Raw genomic sequence first — 21,395 nt, 5'->3', positions numbered from 1 at the left:
CCCTCTTACACTGTTGGTGGGAATGCAAACTAGTACAGCCGCTATGGAGAACAGTGTGGAGATTTCTTAAAAAACTGGAAATAGACCTGCCACATTACCCAGCAATCCCACTTTTGGGCATACATACCGAGGAAACCAGATCTGAAAGAGACACGTGCACCCCAATGTTCATCGCAGCACTGTTCATCATAGCCAGGACATGGAAGAAACCTAGATGCCCATCAGCAGATGAATGGATAAGGAAGCTGTGGTACACATACACCATGGAATATTACTCAGCCATTAAAAGGAATTCATTTGAATCAGTTCTAATGAGATGGATGAAACTGGAGCCCATTGTACAGAGGGAAGTAAGCCAGAAAGATAAAGACCATTACAGTACACTAACACATATATATGGAATTTAGAAAGATGGTAATGATAACCCTATATGCAAAACAGAAAAAGAGACACAGAAGTACAGGAGAGACTTGTGGACTCTGTGGGAGAAGGCGAGGGTGGGATGTTTCAAGAGAATAGCAGCAAAACATGTATATTATCTAGGGTGAAACAGATCACCAGCCCAGGTTGGATGCATGAGACAAGTGCTCAGGCCTAGTGCACTGGGAAGACCCAGAGGGATCGGGTAGAGAGGGAGGTGGGAGGGGGGATCGGGATGGGGAATACATGTAAATCCATGGCTAATTCATGGCAATGTATGACAAAAACCACTACAATATTGTAAAGGAATTAGCCTCCAACTAATAAAAATAAATGAAAAAAAAAGAAAAAAAGAAAGCTGAGTGCCGAACAAGTAATGCTTTTGTACTATGGTGTTGGAGAAGACTCTTGAGAGTTCCTTGGACTGCAAGGAGATCCAACCAGTCAATCCTAATGGAAATCATTCCTGAATATTCATTGGAAGGACTGATGCTGAAGTAGAAACTCCAATACTTTGGCCACCTGATGTGAAGAACTAACATTTGAAAAGATCCTGATGCTGGGAAAGATTGAAGACGGGAGGAGAACGGGATGACAGAGGATGAGATGGTTGGATGGCATCACCGATCGAGGGACATGAGTTTGGGTAAGCTCTGGAGTTGGTGATGGACAGGGAAGCCTGGGGTGCTGCAGTCCATGGGGTCCCAAAGAGTCAGACATGACTCAGCAACTGAACTGAACTGAAATATAGAAAACAAATACTAACAGACAAATGGATGGGAATACAATAATAGAGGAGACTTTAAGACCTCACTGACATCAGTGGACAAACCTTCCAGACAGAAAATCAATAAGGCAACAGAGATCCTAAATGACGTATTAGAACAGTTAGACTTAATTGATTTTTTCAGGACATTCAGTTCAGTTGCTCAGACTCTTTGGTTAATACAGTAAATTTTGTTGTTATATGTATTTTTTTAATTGAAAAAATACTAGAAGTAGCATATTAGCCTGCTGTGAACTTCAACAAAACCAAAGACTACTGTCATGAGTTTAATTTTCTAGCCCAGGTCCTACCACTTCCACCTATCTTCTCAGCTTTATAAAAAATGTAGGTGAACAAGATGGAGACAAGTGACAGGGGGAAAGCAACAGCTCCCTTATCTTGATTTGTTTCTCTTATTTGCCAAGGACCTCCCTAAGTTAGTTTTCAGATCCCAAAGAAGCTCATATTATCTTTTTTTAATTAAATATTTTACTTTTTTAATTAATTTATTTAACTGGAGGTTAATTACAATATTGTGGTGGGTTTTGCCACACATTGACATGAATCAGCCACGGGTGTACAAGCCATGTGTGTACATAGCTGTACCTGTGTACAGCCACAGGTGTTCCTTGTTTGGAACAAGGCTGTTCCAAACCATCCTCCCAGCTACCTCCCCATCCAATCCCTCTGGATTGTCCCAGTGCACCAGCTCTGAGTGCCCTGTTTCAAGCATTGAACTTGGACTGGTCATCTATTTCACATATGGTAATAGACATGTTTCAATGCTATTCTCTAAAATCATCCCATCCTCACCTTCTCCCAAGAGTTCAAAAGCCTGTACTTTATGTATGTGTCTCTTTTGCCGTCTCGCATATAGGGTCACTGTTACCATCTTTCTAAACTCCACCATATATATGCGCTAATATACTGTTATTGGTGTTTTTTATTTCTGACTTACTTCACTCTGTATAATAGGTTCCAGTTTCAATCACCTCATTAGAACTGACTCAAATATGTTCTTTTTATAGCTGAGTAATATTCCACTGTGTATATGTACCACAACTTTCTCATCCATTCATCTGTGGACAGACATCTAGGTTGCTTCCACGTCCTAGCTACTGTAAACAGTGCTACAATGAACACTGGGGTACACGTGTCTCTTTCAATTCTGGTTTCCTCAGTATGTGTGCCCAGCAGTGGGACTGCTGGGTCATATGGCAGTTCTATTTCCAGTTTTTTAAGGAATCTCCACACTGTTCGCCATAGTGGCTGTACTAGTTTGCATTCTCACCAACAGTTTAAGAGGGGTCTGTTTTCTTCACACCTCCAGCATTTATTGTTTGTAGACTTTTTGATAGCAGCCATTCTGACCAGCGTGAGATGGTACCTCATTGTGGTTTTGATTTGCATTTCTCTGATGATAAGTGATATTGAGCATCTTTTCATGTGTTCGTTAGCCATCTGTATGTCTTCTTTGCAGAAATGTCTGTTTAGTTCTTTGGCCCATTTTTTGACTGAGTCGTTTATTTTTCTGGTATTGGGCTGCATGAGCTCCTTGTGGGTTTTTGACATTGAAAGTTGCTTTGTTTGCTATTATTTTCTCCAATTCTGAAAACTGTCTTTTCAACTTGCTCATAGTTTCCTTCGTTGTGCAAAAGCTTTTAAGTTTAATTAGGTCCCATTTTGTTTGTTTTTTGCTTTTATTTCCATTACTCCGGGAGGTGGATCATAGATGATCCTGTTGTGATTTATGTCAGAGTGTTCTGCCTGTGTTTTCCTCTAGGAGATTTATAGTTTCTGGTTTTAAATTTAGATCTTTAATTTATTTTGAGTTTATTTTTGTGTATGGTGTTAGAAAGTGTTCTAGTTTCATTCTTTTACAAGTGGTTGACCGGTTTTCCCAGCATCACCTGTTAATAAGATTGTCTTTTCTCCGTTGCATATTTTTGCCTCCTTTGCCAAAGATAAGGTGTCCATAGGTGCGTGGATTTATCTCTGGGCTTTCTATTTTGTTCCACTGGTCTATGTTTCTGTTTTTGTGCCAGTACCATACTGTCTTGACGACTGTAGCTTTATAGTATAGTCTGAAGTCAGGCAGGTTGATTCCTCCAGTTCCATTCTTCGTTCTCAAGATGCTTTGGCTATTCGAGGTTTTTTGTGCTTCAGTACAAATTGTGGAATTATTTGTCCTAGTTCTGTGAAAAAATGTTATTGGTAGCTTGATAGGGATTGCATTGAATCTATAGATTTCGTTGTGGAGTATACTCATTTTCACTATGTTGATTGTTCCAATTCATGAACATGGAATATTTCTCCATCTATTTGTGTCATCGTTTGATTTCTTTCATCAGTGTTTTACAGTTTTCTAAATATAGGTCTTTTGTTTCTTGAGGTAAATTTATTCCTAAGTATTTTATTCTTTTTGACGTAATGGTGAATAGGGTTGTTTCCTTAATTCCTATATCTATTTTCTTTTTGTTAGTGTATAGGAATGCCAGGGATTTATGTGCATTAATTTGATATGAGTTTGGTTTAAATAGCTGCTATCCTGACAGGTCACCATCACTGTAACCTGCTTCAACACCTGAGTCTACTCTCCTACTGCCTTATATCAGGAATCCTGACAATTCCCATAGCAGCCTGAAAGCCAAACATGCAACTTGGAGGCTGCGCAAAGGTTTTACAGCAAACCCACTAAAAAGGAGGATACACTCTAACATTACACTGTCTCTTCTCTCCCTTCCTTTAATTGTAAGAGGCTCCAAACCCAAAATATTCAAGCCAAAACGTCTCACTAGAAAATTTAAAAACATCTTTGACAAGGTATCTATTAGTCTGCTTCTCATCCAGTGGATGAAGCCCTTAACCTAAAAACAGTTCTGCATTTTTGCTTTAACACATACCTGATGATGAAGCCAGAGTCCTGTTAAAAGTGTCTCCATTTGCTCCAGAAGAATACCTATCCTGTAAGAAAAAAGAAAACACTAGTTTTCTACTTTGAATAATAACAATGAGTAACCTATCTCATAAATACTAGAAAGTTTTAACAATTGGGTTTTGTCCAGAACAAAATAATTAAAGAATGTAAGATTTCCTGGGTCACTGCATGTTCTTTTATTTACTACTCTACAACACCTTCACTTTAAAATTGTATGAATAGGGAGGAGCCAAGATGGCGGAGGAGCAGGACGGGGAGACCCCTTTCTCTCCTACAAATTCATCAAAAGAATAACTGAATGCAGAGCAAACTTCACAAAACAACTTCTGATCGCTAGCTGAGGTCATCAGGCGCCCAGAAAAGCAGCCCATTGTCTTCGAAAGGAGGTAGGACAAAATATAAAAGATAAAAAGTGAGACAAAAGAGCTAAGGACGGAGATCCGTCCTGGGAAGGGAGTCTTTAGAGGACGTTTCCAGACACCGGCAAACCCTCGCACTGGCGGGCCTGGGGGAAGTGTTTGAATCTCGGAGGGCAACCTGACTGGGAGGGAAACAATAAATAAAACCCACAGATTACAAGCCTAAAAGCAACTCCCAGCAGAAAAGTACCCCCGACACCCGCATTCACCACGAGCAAGTGGGGGCGGCACGGAGAGGAGCGGGAGGCATTGCTTGGGGTAGGGTCCGGGCCTGAGTGCCCTGAGGACAATCGGAGGGATCTTTTGAGAGTTGCCAACTTGAACCGTGGGAGAGCAAAAGAGAGAGAGAAAATTAACCTGCCTGAACACACTGCCGGCCATTCGCAGAACAAAGGGACTGAGAAAGTCCAGAGAAGACCTCGCAGGCTGCAGACCGGCCCAGCCCCGCCGGAGGCAGGAGCAAGTCACGGCGAGACACAGGGCGCAGGCACCCAACCGGCACAGGCGGGGACTGGGGCTGGGGACTGGGGCTGGGGATGCGGAGGGCAGAAGGCGCACGCACCCGACTGGCGCCAGCGGAAACTGAGACTGGGACCGCAGAAGGGAGTAGGCGTGCCGCACCCGGGGAAAGTGTGCCTGTCAAGCCCCTGGCTGCCTAGACTGTTCTGACGGGGAAGGCACAAAGAGCAGGCGCAGCTTTCTGTTCCATGCTTTTGTGGAACACCCGAGGGCTGGAACCTCGCGCAGCGTGGGGCGCGCTCCATATAGAGCAGCCGGGAGCCTGAGCAGCGCAGACGGCGAGGGCAGCGCCAGCCTCTCCCCGCAGCGCCAGCCCCTCCCTGCAGCGCCAGCCCTTCTCTGCAGCGCCAGCCCCTCCCCGCAGCTCGACAGAACTAGCTACCTGAATAAGAGTCCACCTCCGCCTGCCTGTGTCAGGGCGGAAATTAGGCTCTGAGGAGACCGGCATACAGAAGCCAAATAAACAAAGGGAACCGCTTCAGAAGGGACCGGTGCAACAGATTAAAATCCCTGTAGAAAACACTGACTACAACGGAAGGGGCCTGTAGATATCGAGAAGTGTAAGCTGGAACAAGGAGCTATCTGAAACTGAGCCAAAACCACACTGACGACAACAGCTCCAGAGAAACTCCTAGATATATTTTTACTTTCTTTTTTATATGTAAGAAAATTTTTTTTTATTTTATTCTTTCTTTTTTATTTTTTCTCTTTTATTTTCCTTTAAAATTCTCTATTGCTCCCCCATTACTCCTTAACTTTCATTTTCATAGATTTTTACGATTTCTTTAATTAGGGAAAATGTTTTTTCCTTTCTTTTTTTATTCCTTTTTTTCTTCTACTTTCTATTTCTCTTTTTCTCTTATTTCTTTTAAAGTCCTCTAGTACTCCTCTACTACTCCTTAATTTTCATTTTCAATACACTATAACCTTACAAAAAAAAAAAGAGAAGAGAAGCCCTATTTTTAAACCGAAAATTATTCTCTCCCAATCTTGACACTCTGTTTTCTACCTCAGAACGCCTCTATTTCCTCCTTTCCCCTTCTCTTCCCAATCCAATTCTGTGAATCTTTGTAGGTCACTGGGCTACGGAGAACACTCTGGGAACAGACAGCTGCGTAGAACTGTCTCTCTTCTCTTGAGTCCCCCTTTTTCTCCTCCTGCTCATCTCTATCTCCCTCCTCCCTCTCCTCTTCTTCATGTAACTCTGTGAACCTCTCTGGGTGTCCCTAACGGAGGAGAATCTTTTAGCCATTAACCTAGAAGTTTTCTTATCAGGGCTGTATAATTGGAGAAGTCCTGAGACTACAGGAAGAATAAAACTGAAATCCAGAGGCAGGAGACTTAAGTCCAAAACCTGAGAACACCAGAAAACTCCTGACTACACGGAACTTTAAGTAATAAGAGACCATCCAAAAGCCTCCATACCTACACTGAACCCAACCACCACCCAAGAGCCAATAAGTTTTAGAGCAGGACATACCACGCAAATTCTCCAGCAATGCAGGACCATAGCCCTGAACGTCAACATACAGGCTGCCCAAGGTTATACCTAACACATAGACCCATCTCAAAACTCATTACTGGGCACTCCATTGATCTCCAGAGAGAAGAAATCAAGTTCCACGCACCAGAACACCGACGCAAACTTCCCTAACCAGGAAACCTTGACAAGCCAATCATCTAACCCCACCCACTGGGTAAAACCTCCACAATAAAAAGGAACCACAGACCACCAGAATACAGAAAGCCCACTCCAGACACACCAATCTAAACAAGATGAAAAGGCAGAGAAATACCCAACAGGTAAAGGAACATGAAAAATGCCCACCAAGTCAAACAAAAGAGGAGGAGATAGGGAATCTACCTGAAAAAGAATTTAGAATAATGATAATAAAAATGATCCAAAATCTTGAAAACAAAATGGAGTTACAGATAAATAGCCTGGAGACAAAGATTGAAAAGATGCAAGAAATGTTTAATAAAGACCTAGAAGAAATAAAAAAGAGTCAATTAAAAATGAATAATGCAATGAATGAGATCAAAAACACTCTGGAGGGAACCAAGAGTAGAATAACGGAGGCAGAAGATAGGATAAGTGAGGGAGAAGATAAAATAGTGGAAATAAATGAAGCAGAGAGGAAAAAAGAGAAAAGGATCAAAAGAAATGAGGACAACCTCAGGGACCTCTGGGACAATGTGAAATGCCCCAACATTCGAATCATAGGAGTCCCAGAAGAAGAAGACAAAAAGGAAGGCCATGAGAAAATACTCGAGGAGATAATAGCTGAAAACTTCCCTAAAATGGGGAAGGAAATAGCCACCCAAGTCCAAGAAACCCAGAGAGTCCCAAACAGGATAAACCCAAGGCAAAACACCCCAAGACACATATTAATCAAATTAACAAAGATCAAACACAAAGAACAAACACTAAAATCAGCAAAGGAGAAACAACAAATAACACACAAAGGGATTCCCATCAGGATAACAGCTGATCTATCAATAGAAACCCTCCAGGCCAGAAGGGAATGGCAGGACATACTGAAAGTAATGAAAGAGAATAACCTACAACCTAGATTACTATACCCAGCAGGGATCTCATTCAGATATGAAGGAGAACTCAAAAGCTTTACAGACAAGCAAAAGCTGAGAGAATTCAGCACCACCAAACCAGCCCTTCAACAAATGCTAAAGGATCTTCTCTAGACAGCAAACACAGAAAGGTTGTATAAACGTGAACCCAAAACAACAAAGTAAATGGCAACAGGACCATACCTATCAATAATAACCTTAAATATAAATGGGTTGAATGCCCCAACCAAAAGACAAAGACTGGCTGAATGGATACAAAAACAAGACCCCTATATATGCTGTCTACAAGAGACCCACCTCAAAATACGGGACACATACAGACTAAAAGTGAAGGGCTGGAAAAAAATATTTCACACAAACAGAGACCAAAAGAAAGCAGGAGTCGCAATACTCATATCAGATAAAATAGACTTTCAAATAAAGGATGTGAAAAGAGACAAAGAAGGACACTACATAATGATCAAAGCATCAATCAAAGAAGAAGATATAACAATTATAAATACATATGCACCCAACATAGGAGCACCGCAATATGTACGGCACACGCTAACGAGTATGAAAGAGGAAATTAATAGTAACACAATAATAGTGGGAGACTTTACTACCCCACTCACAACTATGGATAGATCAACTAAACATAGAATTAACAAGGAAACACAAACCTTAAATGACACAATGGACCAGCTAGACCTAATTGATATCTATAGGACATTTCACCCCAAAGAATCAACTTCACCTTTTTCTCAAGTGCACACGGAACCTTCTCCAGAATAGATCACATCCTGGGCCATAAATCTGGTCTTGGAAAATTCAAAAAAATTGAAATCATTCCAGTCATCTTTTCTGACCACAGTGCAGTAAGATTAGATCTCAATTACACGAAAAAAATTGTTAAAAATTCAACCACATGGAGTCTAAATAACATGCTTCTGAATAACCCACAAATCATAGAAGAAATCAAAAAAGAAATCAAAATATGTATAGAAATGAATGAAAATGAAAACACAACAACCCAAAACCTATGGGACACTGTAAAAGCAGTGCTAAGGGGAAGGTTCATAGCATTACAGGCTTACATCAAGAAACAAGAAAAAAGCCAAATAAATAACCTAACTCTACACCTAAAGCAATTAGAGAAGGAAGAAATGAAGAACCCCAGAGTAAGCAGAAGGAAAGAAATCTTAAAAATTAGGGCAGAAATAAATGTAAAAGAAACCAAAGAGACCATAGCAAAAATCAACAAAGCTAAAAGCTGGTTTTTTGAAAAAATAAACAAAATTGACAAACCATTAGCAAGACTCATTAAGAAACAAAGAGAGAAGAACCAAATTAACAAAATTAGAAATGAAAATGGAGAGATCACAACAGACAACTGAAATACAAAGGATCATAAGAGATTACTACCAGCAGCTCTATGCCAATAAAATGGACAACTTGGATGAAATGGACAAATTCTTAGAAAAGTATAACTTTCCAAAACTGAACCAGGAAGAAATAGAAGATCTTAACAGACCCAACACAAGCAAGGAAATCAAAACTGTAATCAAAAATCTTCCAGCAAACAAAAGCCCAGGACCAGATGGCTTCACAGCTGAATTCTGCCAAAAATTTAGAGAAGAGCTAACACCTATATGCAAAACAGAAAAAGAGACACAGAAGTACAGAACAGACTTTTGAACTCTGTGGGAGAAGGTGAGGGTGGGATGTTTCGAAAGAACAGCATGTATATTATCTATGGTGAAACAGATCACCAGCCCAGGTGGGATGCACGAGACAAGTGCTTGGGCCTGGTGCACTGGGAAGACCCAGAAGAATCGGGTGGAGAGGGAGGTGGGAGGGAGGATCGGGATGGGGAATACGTGTAAATCTATGGCTGATTTATATCAATGTATGACAAAACCCACTGGAAGAAAAATAAATAAATATGGTTAAAAGAAAAATAAAATAAAAAAAATAAAATTGTGTGTATAGCATACTAATATATCACTTAAAACAATGGTAGGCAAACTATAGCCACAAGCCAAATCAGGTGGGCTACCAGTTTTTATAAATAAAGTTTTATTGGAAAAAAGCCATCCTCAATTCATCTAGGTATGTAACAGGCTGCTTCCTCTCAAACAAGTTTCCAATACTAATGGCAAAACTTTTGAACAGAGCTCTGAAATTCTTCAAAATCAAATTCAATAATTTGAGCACAAAAAGTGATCTAAAATTTACAGATAACACTTCAATTAACTGACTGAATTAGAAAAATCACAATATTTTTGTCAAATAAGCTTCTTTAAATAAACCTAAAGCTGGAGGGAGTGCACCAATGTAGGTATTAACATCGTCAGGTAATACTTTTGCTCCAAAATTTCTTTCACAAAAGACACTGACTTTTAAAAACTACCTTTATAAAACTCAAAAGACATTCAGTTATTTTTCTAACTTACTAGAAACATATGATAAAATCGTTGAAATGGCTTGGGATTTTGATAACTGCTACAGTAAAAAGTTCCAATTTATCATTACCATAGATGATAAGACAAACAAGCAAAGTAATCCAGCTTTCCCTATTTAAAGTGAAACACTGAAGACTTTTTTTTCTCTTTTCTAGTATCCAAAATACTACTGGATGAATAGAGCCCCCAAAGAGGCTAGTTTTATAAGTGTTATAACATTCAGCTTCATATAACTGATAAAAAGTAATGAAACACTCTGGCACCAAACAACTGAAAAATTATTGTTACCCAACAATCTTCAGAAGATGGAATTTAACATCCCACACACTTTCTAAGGCAAATTTTGAAGAAAAAAAAAAGTCAATAGAATTCATCTTTCATCATAAAAATCCTTAATATTTTTCATAACCTTAAAAATAATGTAACTTCATACTCCCTTCCAGCTACTGTACCATTTCTCTGCTCCATTATAGGCAAAAAAATTTGTCTACATTTGCTGCCTCTGTTTTCTCACATTCTGTATTTCCTTCAAGCTACTCTTGCTAGCCTCCATCCTCACCTCTGCACTGAAAAAGCTTATAGTAAGCATATTATGTAATAAAATTACTACTTTTAAGCTTCATCCTGCCAGAGCTCTCAGCAGCATTTGAAACAACAGACTATCTACTTGCTTCTCTGGCTTAGGGAACACATCCTTCCCAGGTTTTCCTCTTGCCCCATGGCCACTCCCTCCACAGTCTCCTTTGCCAGCTCCCCAGCTAATGTACCTTTAAAATCAAAGTGCCCCACAGTTCATGGCAGAGCCCTCTAAGTCTGTTTTATTCCATCCAACTTTACCCACTCCACTCTCACAGATTTAAATCCTATTAAAACAGATAAATTCCAGATTTGTACCTACAGCTCTGATCCCTTTCCTAAGCAACAACTAATGACTAGTATCCTTACTTAAATCTTTTCTTAGGCATTGGAAATTCAACACTGCAAATACAGAATTCTTGATTTTTTCCCTCCCAAATTGGTTCACCTTCCACATATTTCCCATTTCAGTAATGAGCACCATCATCCATCTACTTGCTTCAATATAAAAACTTAGCATCATTCTCTCTTGCATTCCCCATATCCAGGCCATCTAGTTCTATCAACTCTATGTCCACTTCTGTCTTGAGGGCCCTCTCCCTCTCTTCCTTTTCTCTTTCCTTCTCAGATTTCACTTTCTACAAATGTTGCCTTACCTTACTATAGTTTAGCCATGCTAGAAATTTGTTGTTGCTCAGCCACTCAGTCATGTCCGACTCTTCGCGACTCATGCACTGCAGCACAACGGGCATCCCTGTCCTTTACCGTCTCTCAGAGGTTGTTCAAAGTCATGTCCACTGAGTCACATGATGCCATCCAACCATCTCATCCTCTGTCATCGCTTTCTCCTCCTGCCATCAGTCTTTCCCAGTATCAGGGTATTTTCTAATGAGTCAGCTCTTTGAATCAGGTAGCCAAAGTACTGGAGCTTAAGTAACAGTCCTTCCAATGAATATTCAGGACTGATTTCCGTTAGGATTGACATGTTTGATCTCCTAGCAGTCCAAGGACCTCTCAGGAGTCTTCTCCGACATCTCAGTTCAAAAGGATCAATCCTTGGCACTCAGCCTTCTTTACAGTCCAACTCTCACATCCATACATGACTATTCAAAAAACCATAGCTTTGTCTAGATGGCCCTTTGTTGACAAAGTAATGTCTCCACTTTTTAATATGCTATCTAGGTTGGTCATAGCTTTTCTTCCAAGTAGCAAGCATCTTTTAATTTCATGGCTGCAGTCACCATCTGCAGTGATTCCAGAACCCCAGAAAATAGTCTCTCATTGTTTCCCCATCTATTTGCCATAAAGTGATGAGACCGGATGCCATGATCTTCGCTTTTTGAATGTTGAATTTTAAGCCAGCTTTTTTACTCTCCTCATTCGCTTTCATCAAGAGACTCTTTAGTTCCTCTTTGCTTTCGGCCATAGGGCTGGTATCATCTGCATATCTGAGATTATTGGTATTTATCCCGGGAATTTCGATTCCAGCTTGTGCTACATTCATCCTGGCATTTCACATGATGTACTCCACATATAAGTTATATAAGCAGAGTGACAATATACAGTCTTGATGTACTCCTTTCCCAATTTGGAACCAGTCCATTGTTTCACGTCCAGTTCTAACTGTTGCTTCTGGCCTTGCATACAGGTTTCTCAGGAGGCAGGTCAGGTGCTCTGGTATTCCCATCTCCTTAAGAATTTAACACAGTTTGTAGTGATCCACACAGTCAAAATCTTTAGCGTATTCAATGAAGCAGAAATAGGTGATTTTTGGAACTCTCTTGCTTTTGCTATGCTCCAATGGATGTTGGCAATTTGATCTCTGGTTCCTCTGCCTTTTCTAAAACCAGCTTGAACATCTGGAAGTTCTCGGTTCCTGTGGAAGCCTAGCTTTGAGAATTCTGAGCATTACTCTGCTAGAGCATGAGATGAGTGCAACTGTGTGGTGGTTTGAGAATTCTTTGGCATTGCCTTTCTTTGGGAATGAAATGAAAACTGACCTTTTGCAGACCTGTGGTCACTGCTGAGTTTTCCAAATTTGCTGGCATATTGAGTGCAGCACTTTCACAGCATCATCTTTTAGGATATGAAATAGCTCTATACTAGCTATAGTAGCGGAGAAAGCAATGGAACCCACTCCAGTACTCTTGCCTGGAAAATCACATGGATGCAGGAGCCTGGTAGGCTGCAGTCCATGGTGTCACTAGGAGTCAGAGCCACTTCACTTGCACTTTTCACTTTCAGGTACTGGAGAAGCAAATGGCAACCCACTCCAGTATTCTTGCCTGGAGAATCCCAGGGACAGGGGAGCCTGGTGGGCTGCTGTCCATGGGGTCACACAGAGTTGGACATGACTGAAGCGACTTAGCAGCAGCAGCAGCTATAGTAGATTGAATAACGTCCACTCGATATCAAGCCCTAATTTCTGAAAAGTGTGTTATATTATTTGAAATAAAAGCAGTTCTAGCCGATACAACTAAGAGTTTTGAAATGAGCAGATTACCCTGGATTATCTAAGTGGGCCCTAAATGTCATCACAAGTGTCCTTAAGAAAGGCCAAGGGTATTAACAGAGACACAGAGAAGGCCCAGTGAAGACAACAGAAAGAGATGCAGCCACAAGCCAAGGCTGCCTATAACCAACCAGAAGTTGGAAGAAGCATGGATTCTCTCCAAGAGCCTACTGAAGGAAAACAGCACTGCTGAGACCATGGTTTCTAACTTCTGGCCTCCAGAACTGTAAGAGAAATTTTTCTGTTACTGTAAGCCATCTAGTTTGTGATAATTTATTATAGCATCTATAGGAAACTAACACATTGTACTTCTTCCTGTTGTCCTGATACCCTAAGTTTGTTCTCTCTTCAGATCTCTGCACATCATGTGTTACTGGGCCTCTTTCAGGTCTCCGGCTCATGAGTCATAGTCTCAAGGAATATCTTCCTCTCCACCTGATCTGAATCTACCCATACCAATCTTCTTCTCCCTCTTGCCCTCACACACAGAGAGTTTCCTGATTATTTTATTACTATTATTATTCAAGAATTTTCACTATTAGTATATGATTTTTAATGTGCTTATTCTGTCTCCTCCAGTAAAATACAACATCCATGCCAGCAAGCCCCTTACCTATCATGTTTACCACTAGCTCCAGCATCTAATAAGGCTCAAAAAAATTTGTGGAATGAGTCTTAGGTCTTAACATTACCTATTTTTAGAACACTTAGCTATAAAACATTTATAACCTCTTTACTCATCCAAGTGAATCAATTTAGAAATTTTAAAACTTAACATTATTTCAAATATTATAAATTTCAAAATAATAATTGTGGATGCACTAATTATCTTAAGCAGTTTCCACTTTAATCACAAGAGTATATATGCCTACTGAAATATGCCAGAAAAAAAGGCAAAAAGATCAGACAGAAGAGACGAGTGTGTAGACTCATTGGTCATTTAATAAGAAATATTACAACTAGCAAGCAAACCCAGTATCCTGTTACAGTCATCACGCTCATTCATTTCATCTCTCACCCCAACAAGCGTGTGCACAATATGCAAACGCCTAACAGATGGTGACTGCAGCCATGAAATTAAAAGACGATTACTCCTTGGAAGGAAAGTTATGACCAACCTAGATAGCATATTAAAAAGCAGAGACATTACTTTGCCAACAAAGGTCCATCTGGTCAAGGCTATGGTTTTTCCAGTGGTCATGTATGGATGTGAGAGTCAGACTGTGAAGAAAACTGAGCGCTGAAAAATTGGTGCTTTTGACCTATGGTGTTGGAGAAGACTCTTGAGAGTCCCTTGGACTGCAAGGAGATCCAACCAGTCCATCCTAAAGGAGATAAGTCCTGGGTGTTCATTGGAAGGACTGATGCTGAAGCTGAAGCTCCAGTACTTTGGCCACCTCATGCGAAGAGTTGACTCGTTGGAAAAGACCCTGATGCTGGCAGGCATTGGGGGCAGGAGAAGGGTATGACAGAGGATGAGATGGCTGGATGGCATCATCGACTCAATGGGCATGAGTTTGAGTAAACTCCGGGAGTTTGTGATGGACAGGGAGGCCTGGCGTGCTGCGATTCATGGGGTCTCAAAGAGTCGGACATGACTGAGCGACTGGACTGAACTGAACTGAACTGAACTGAACTGAACCACTGCTGGACTACTGTAACTGCTAGATGACCAAATATTTCTCAACCTCACATTTTGTATTATTCTATCCCCACATAGTACACTCACTTCAAAAACCAGCATTGGGAAGTTCTAAAAACTAACAGAAAAGCAAATTTTGAACTGTTAGTTCAAAATTATATAAGCCTGTGTTAATACTAAATCTCCGAAGAAGGACCCTTAGAAGCATTCAGAAAAGGCTTATCACATAATAAGAACCTCCTGCATAGCACAGGGAATTCTAGTCAATACTTTGCAAAGACCTATATAAGAATAGAAGATAAAAAAGAATGAATATATTATATGTATAACTGACCTATTTTCCTGTACAGCAGAAACACAACATTGTAAATCAACTATACTCCCAATTTTTTAAATTAAGAAAAGGCTGATCACAGATATTACTACCAATCCAAGATGATCTCAGAGGCAATACAAATTGCACAAAAGGGAAGCCCAGTTGCTTCTTGAAACAGAAATCCAATTACAACAACCAGTCAAAGGGTGCCTTTAAAAGAAAACGGGCTGAAGACCTCAGATTTCTCCTACATAAAAATGTCATGTGTTCATCCTTAGCTTCTACACATCTTATTCAACGAAGACAAGCAAACAAAGCCACTGAATGCATCGTGTTCCTTCAAGTTAAGTAGGTCAAATTACTAACTGCACACCTAGCACCAGGCGTTAAGTTTGTGAACAAATGCAAAAAGTTTACTACAAATTGGCCCCACACAGATATGTACTAAGAATCGTAAGGTAGAAATATTAACATTAATATTAACATTAAGATTATTAACATTTACATTATTAAATAATGTTAATAATGTACATTAAATATTAACATTAACATTAATATTAATTAACATTCAGTCAGTATGACCAGCATTGAGAAACAAAGTTTGTTACTGAATAGCACAAAGACTCCCAAAAGGTAAATCTGGAAGCCGGACAGTTGACCATCCTCAATTTCAGACACCCTTTGCAATAACCATGCACAACATTCTACAGTGCAGTATACCATTTGAATAATACTTAGTTAAGACAAAATCTCATAGTAAGAAAAAGTAAAAATTAGACAAGTCCAAGTGGAAGAACATCTGTACCTATGAGTTAAACTCTGTATTACAACAAATCTACCAAGAACCTGGGAAAAAAAGAACCATAGAAAATTATTTGACCAAGTAATTCCATTTTTGAAAAAAAATACTCCCAAATTAAACAATAAACTGTAGCTATTCATGACAATACTACAGTGTAAAGATAACACTTTAATTTCTACCAAAAGAAAATCAATTATGCTTTGGTAGTTCTAGTCCATTAAATACTACACACCCATATGAAATTATTTTTAGGAAGTTAGTAATATGGAATAGCTAGTGCTGAGGAGTGAAAAAGCTGAAATCAAAAACTACTATTACATACAATCATTAGAATCCATGGAAAAATGTGTTTGGGAAATATAGAAGAAAATTGACTAAAACCTCAACAGAGCATCTGTGCTAGTGAGCGAGACGATAGGTAATATTTGTCCTCTTTTGGTCTTACAATATTCTTACGATATTGTAACATAAAGAAGACTATAAAAAGATAACATACAAAGAAGTTATTTCTAAAAAAAGTCCCAAAGCAAGAAACATGATAAATTCAGATTAACATCTTAGGTATTTTAATCTAAAGTTTATATGCAAACAGGCCAAATTCAAGAAAGACAAAGAATTAAATTTTATATTTTGGGGTAAATTAAGAATTTCTATTAAGACACCACTTGAAATAGAAAGTGTCAGAATTGACTGACATAAATACAAACTGGAAATCCTAAGAGGAAAACAAATTGACTTTTGGAGACATTTTCAAGTGGATAAAACTTATGTAAAAGCAATCCATTAAATACACTGTCTTCCAAAGTAGACTCTCTTCACCATCTTAAAGTCAAAACTAAAATCCAAAAACCCACTCCATAATCCCCTCAGGTAAATTTCAGTGTAACTCTTCAAAAGCTATTGAGGAAAAAGATCTGCAGATTTGTACATCTGAAGATCAAACTGAGGTTACCATCTGAATCAACCTAATGTTTTCATCTTGAGAGCCCTGCTTATATAAAACCATATTTCAGAATTCAAACTGCCACCCAAAAACGAATTTTATTTTTCCATTTTCTATATACAACTGTATCTTAGAGACATTCAACCACATTAACACAAGCTTGCTTTCACCCACAAGAAGTTCTAAATCACTGAGATTTAAATTAAGTTGCTAAGAATATTATACCCGTTTTAGGTTTTAATTATTAAATTATGTCAGACTGTTTTCTTCTATTTGAGGCTTAGCATGCTTCATCATTCCCTATAAGACAGTTAATAACAATCACATGGAGAAGCACAGCATGCTTCTCACCACAGATGAACTTTCTCACCACAGAGATTTTCAACTCTGATAAAATCTGTAGCATTCAATAACTACAAACTTTAAATTTTATTACCTTCTCAAATACAGGAACATAGGAAGACACATGAGGGTTGATTAGTTCTGCTTCCCAATCTTCATCTCCCATGGCGGCTTCCTGTTCAGTTTTTATAGAAATACAAACATGCACATTTAGGCTCAGTCAGAATCAGAGACCAGAATTTTACCTTTAAAAGCATAAGTCTTCATTTCACACATATACCTCCAAGCTACACAATTAACTCTTGATCCTCCCCAAAAGTTTTTGCAAAAAGGCCAATTAAAGTTTTGTTTCTTACCGAGAGATACCATTTATATTCATCCTTTTGGCTGAGACGGTAAAGAATCCGGCTGCAATGCGGGAGACATGGATTCGATCCCTGGGTTGGGAAGATCCCCTGGAGAAGGGAATGGCTACCCACTCCAGTGTTCTGGCCTGAAGAATTCCATGGACTGTATAGTCCATGGCGTCGCAAAGAGTCGGACACGACTGAGCGACTTTCAATGTTTTATCTTTAAAAATTAGTTGAACCACTTATCTAATCACTCTAGCAATCACCATGTCCCGGTGGAGTTCAGGCCTTTCCCCAAAATCTGTTGACAGAATTTATTTTCTCACCGAAGGGTTCCCAATGCGTCTTACTGAATATTAAGGGGGAGGGGAAATTTTTTGGATACTACTCCAGGTTTCTCCCTTCGAAACTGGGTACGACGTTTCGCATGGGGTTTATTTAGTTTCTTTGCGGGGGTCGGGGGGAGTGACCAGGGATCAAGGCCTTGAAGTTTGGCAGGAAAGGAAGGGGTGATTAGGTGGCCCAAATGTCTCCCACAAACACCAGTTTCGCCAAAGAGGGTGTATACACGAATAGTTCTACAACCATCCATGTTTAGAGAGTCTTTTTCTCTCAACACGGATGGTGTACCACCATGTGGTAAAAAATGCTCCTTCGCCTTTCCTGCAGGCCTCAACCCCAGACTTCGGACACGCACCGTGCTACTGGACCCTCCGGCAGGAAGCAGAAAGACCCCAAAGGACGGCTTCAAACCCCTGCCCACCCCAACCGTTCTTCACTTGGCCCGAAGTCCAGCTACAACTAGGAAGCCCAGAGCGTTGGGATGAAACCCGTACTGGGAAAAGAGCCGGCGGCCCACTCACCTCTCTGCAGCTTGCTCTCCCGGAGTCCTCACTGGCGCTGACGCGACTTAAACGGCGGCACGTGCACGACGCACACTGCGTCTGCACGTGCACGACGCAGACTGCGTCTGGTGCGCCGATCCAACAACAAATGACACCAGGCGACGAACTCCATCAGCCAATCAGCGTCAGGCAGCAATGTCGTCCCGCCCCCATCTCCTGCCTCTCCTACCCTATGTGTTCGCGTTCAAGGTCGCAATCAGCTGACCCATTAGGTTCCGGACAGAGTGGCCCGTTAGGCCTAGGGGTACAAGGCTGACCATGGGTCACTTTCTCTGGATTTTTCTGCGGGGTCCTCAATCTGGAGAGACTATAGAATTTTCCTTTGTAAGCGCTGCAAGTCAAAGTTAAAAATAGAAGAAGAATTAAAACGTCCTCCTACCTACCTCTTTAAACTTTCTCTCCTTTTTTGCCTACTGCAGTCCCTGGCAGTTGGCCTCTATTTCTGAGGCGCTTGCTTCACATCCAGGGGGTTTCCAGGCACCTCAAAGTATGACTGAGGCTCGGGGTGGTGGGGTATTTCTTTTTCTTCCCAGACTGAAGGATGAGACTGTCACGCCGATACCTAGGAGGCTGTGAAGTCAGTAACTTGTCTTACAGAGCTAGAGGTCGAATTCTTTGGGAAGGAGACACTCTCTGATCCAGAAGGAAAAAGTAAAATTGTGCTGGTGAAGGTCGTTCGTTAGATTTGTGACCCAGCTGTTTATATCCCCACTTACTGGCCAAACCTAAGGGTGTCCGAAGGTCATTTCGGTACTTACACTCGTCAACCAGTTAGTGTTTGTTCTGTCCCACAAAAAGTCAGGGAAATCTTTCCGTATTTTCCCATCCCTCCAAAAGGCATAACAGACTGCTTGAAAAATACCATTTTTATTTTTGGCTTTATTTTCATCATTTTCCATGCTCTGAATCTTTTAATAAATCCCTGAATAGTTCAGAAATGGAAGTCCCAACACAGTCTGACACTCAGGCATAGAGGCTGAGGTACTTTATGGAACACTTTACACTTTCCAGCTCTTGAACCATCATTATTGATCTCTTTAATTAAAAATACTTATTTTCTTTGAATCCTTAAAAATATTTATTTAGTTAGCATCAAACTTTGTCAGACTATTATCAAGGTGAATTATCTTTAAAAGATTACATTGAACAAAAGTGAAACCAGAATATTTTTTTAATTTTATTTTTTTCATTTTTAATAATTTCTCTTTTTAAACAAAATTTTTACATCACACTCTTGAGGCATCTTATACTTTCAATCGTATATGTATGGGGGAGAGCTACCAACACTCTTTCTGATGCTCTGAATTTGTACACAGGGTCCTCTGATGTATTTTTACTCACCTTGAATTGAATGTTCTTTCAAAAATTTTTATGTTGTGGGAAAATATCTATTAGGTGAAAATAACAAGATATGAAATTGTGTGGATAGAATGATAACCAACTAGGTTTTTTTTTTTTTTTTATTTTAGGAGTGGAAAGCTTGGAAACATTTTCTAAAATGAGCATATGTTTTTAAAACATTTGGCAAACATTCTCTACTATTAACTCTAGGAGAGAAGAAATTTTTGTGCTTTCAGGTACTGCAGTGAAATAGTTCTTTATGAAACACTCAATATAATCCTTGAGAGTTCCTGGTTAAGAAAAAGTGCATTCTGATGAGAACTAAAGTTCAGTACTGAGTAAAGGATAAACAATGGATAAAAATCATGCAATTCAAAAATTGAACATAAACAGTGAAAAAAGACAAGCCCACGGTTTAGTAAACCTTAATGGGTGTCCCAAGAAAATGAAGCCAGTATATTCTATTTTCTTGTTCTCACTAACAGATCCTAAGTTACTGGTGGTAATAAATCACAATGTATGGAAAAGGCAGGGATTCATTCATTAGTTAGATAGGCTTTAAATGAGCACCTACTGTATGTCAGGTATTATACTAAATGTTTCAGGTAAAATTAGCTTCTCAAGGAACATTCTAGTGACAAGAATGGCAATGACCAATGGAATTTAAACCGTAACATTCTTATCTCAAAAGATACCCTGGAAAGCTTATATAATGTTTCTCCGAATTTCCTAAATCCTTCTTTAATAAGGTAGGACAAGAGTTTCCTCAAAGCTGTCTCTCAAGTTGGAATCAATGTAGTTATTTCAAAGTAATACATGTAAAGATGACTAATATTTTAGATTTTATGTTCCTAGCATTCTCTCCACATTATTCAAGTAATGATTTTTTAATTGATGTGTACTGTGCCTTGCACCATGTCAAGGCTATTAAAAATTCTTTTAATCTACCAGTAGTACATGGGGCTTCCCTGGTGGCTCAGTGGTAAAGAACCTGTTTCCCAATGCAGGAGACATGGGTTCAATCCCTGGGTCCAAAGACTTCCTGGAGAAGGAAATGGCAACCCACTCCAGTACTCTTGCCTGGGAAATCCCATGGACAGAGGAGCCTGGTGGGCTACAGTCTGCGGGGTCACAAGAGTCAGACACAACTTCCTGACTGAACAACAACAAACAGTATAAAAATGGATTACCTCACGTGGGGAAGAATTAGATGTTCATCTTTAAGGATTACAAATATTTGAGAATCTTTTATTATGCACATAACCATACAACAGGCTAAAAAAATTAAATACTGCAGGTTGGAGCCCTATAAATCAACACAAAAACAAGGTGGAATGGGTTATAATGTCTCAGACAGCACATCTTGTACTAGTGCAACATCTAAGGAAGAAAGCAACTTGGACAGGGGTTTTCAGCATACCAAGCAGGGTTCAGAGAGGCCAAAATATCTGAATTTTTCAAGTAATGGCTAAGGCAGTGTTTATGAATGTGTGGTACTCATACCACTGATTTTAGGCAACTCAGACAATTTTCATTTTGATAGTCATTTTTTTTTAACATTTCAAAGTGTT

At 39.7% G+C, this 21,395-nt stretch overlaps 1 protein-coding gene across 1 annotated transcript in view; it reads right to left on the bottom strand.

The window, feature by feature from the left end:
• Positions 1-18,500, bottom strand: part of LOC133053037 (probable ATP-dependent RNA helicase DDX4) — a 78,442-nt gene extending 59,942 nt beyond the window's left edge. Inside the window, exons 1-3 of the mRNA XM_061137822.1 lie at positions 18,442-18,500; positions 17,323-17,403; positions 4,090-4,150 (exon numbers count right to left, since the gene is read on the bottom strand). Of these exons, the coding sequence (XP_060993805.1) occupies positions 4,090-4,150; positions 17,323-17,394 (133 nt within the window). The 5' untranslated portion in view covers positions 17,395-17,403; positions 18,442-18,500. The remainder of the gene's footprint in view (positions 1-4,089; positions 4,151-17,322; positions 17,404-18,441) is intronic.
• Between the last annotated feature and the right edge of the window lie 2,895 nt (positions 18,501-21,395).

This window comes from Dama dama, chromosome X (assembly GCF_033118175.1).
Source record: "Dama dama isolate Ldn47 chromosome X, ASM3311817v1, whole genome shotgun sequence".
NCBI lineage: Eukaryota > Metazoa > Chordata > Mammalia > Artiodactyla > Cervidae > Dama > Dama dama.
The sequence above is the reverse complement of the archived record's forward strand: the minus strand, read 5'-3'. Positions and strand labels throughout refer to the sequence as shown.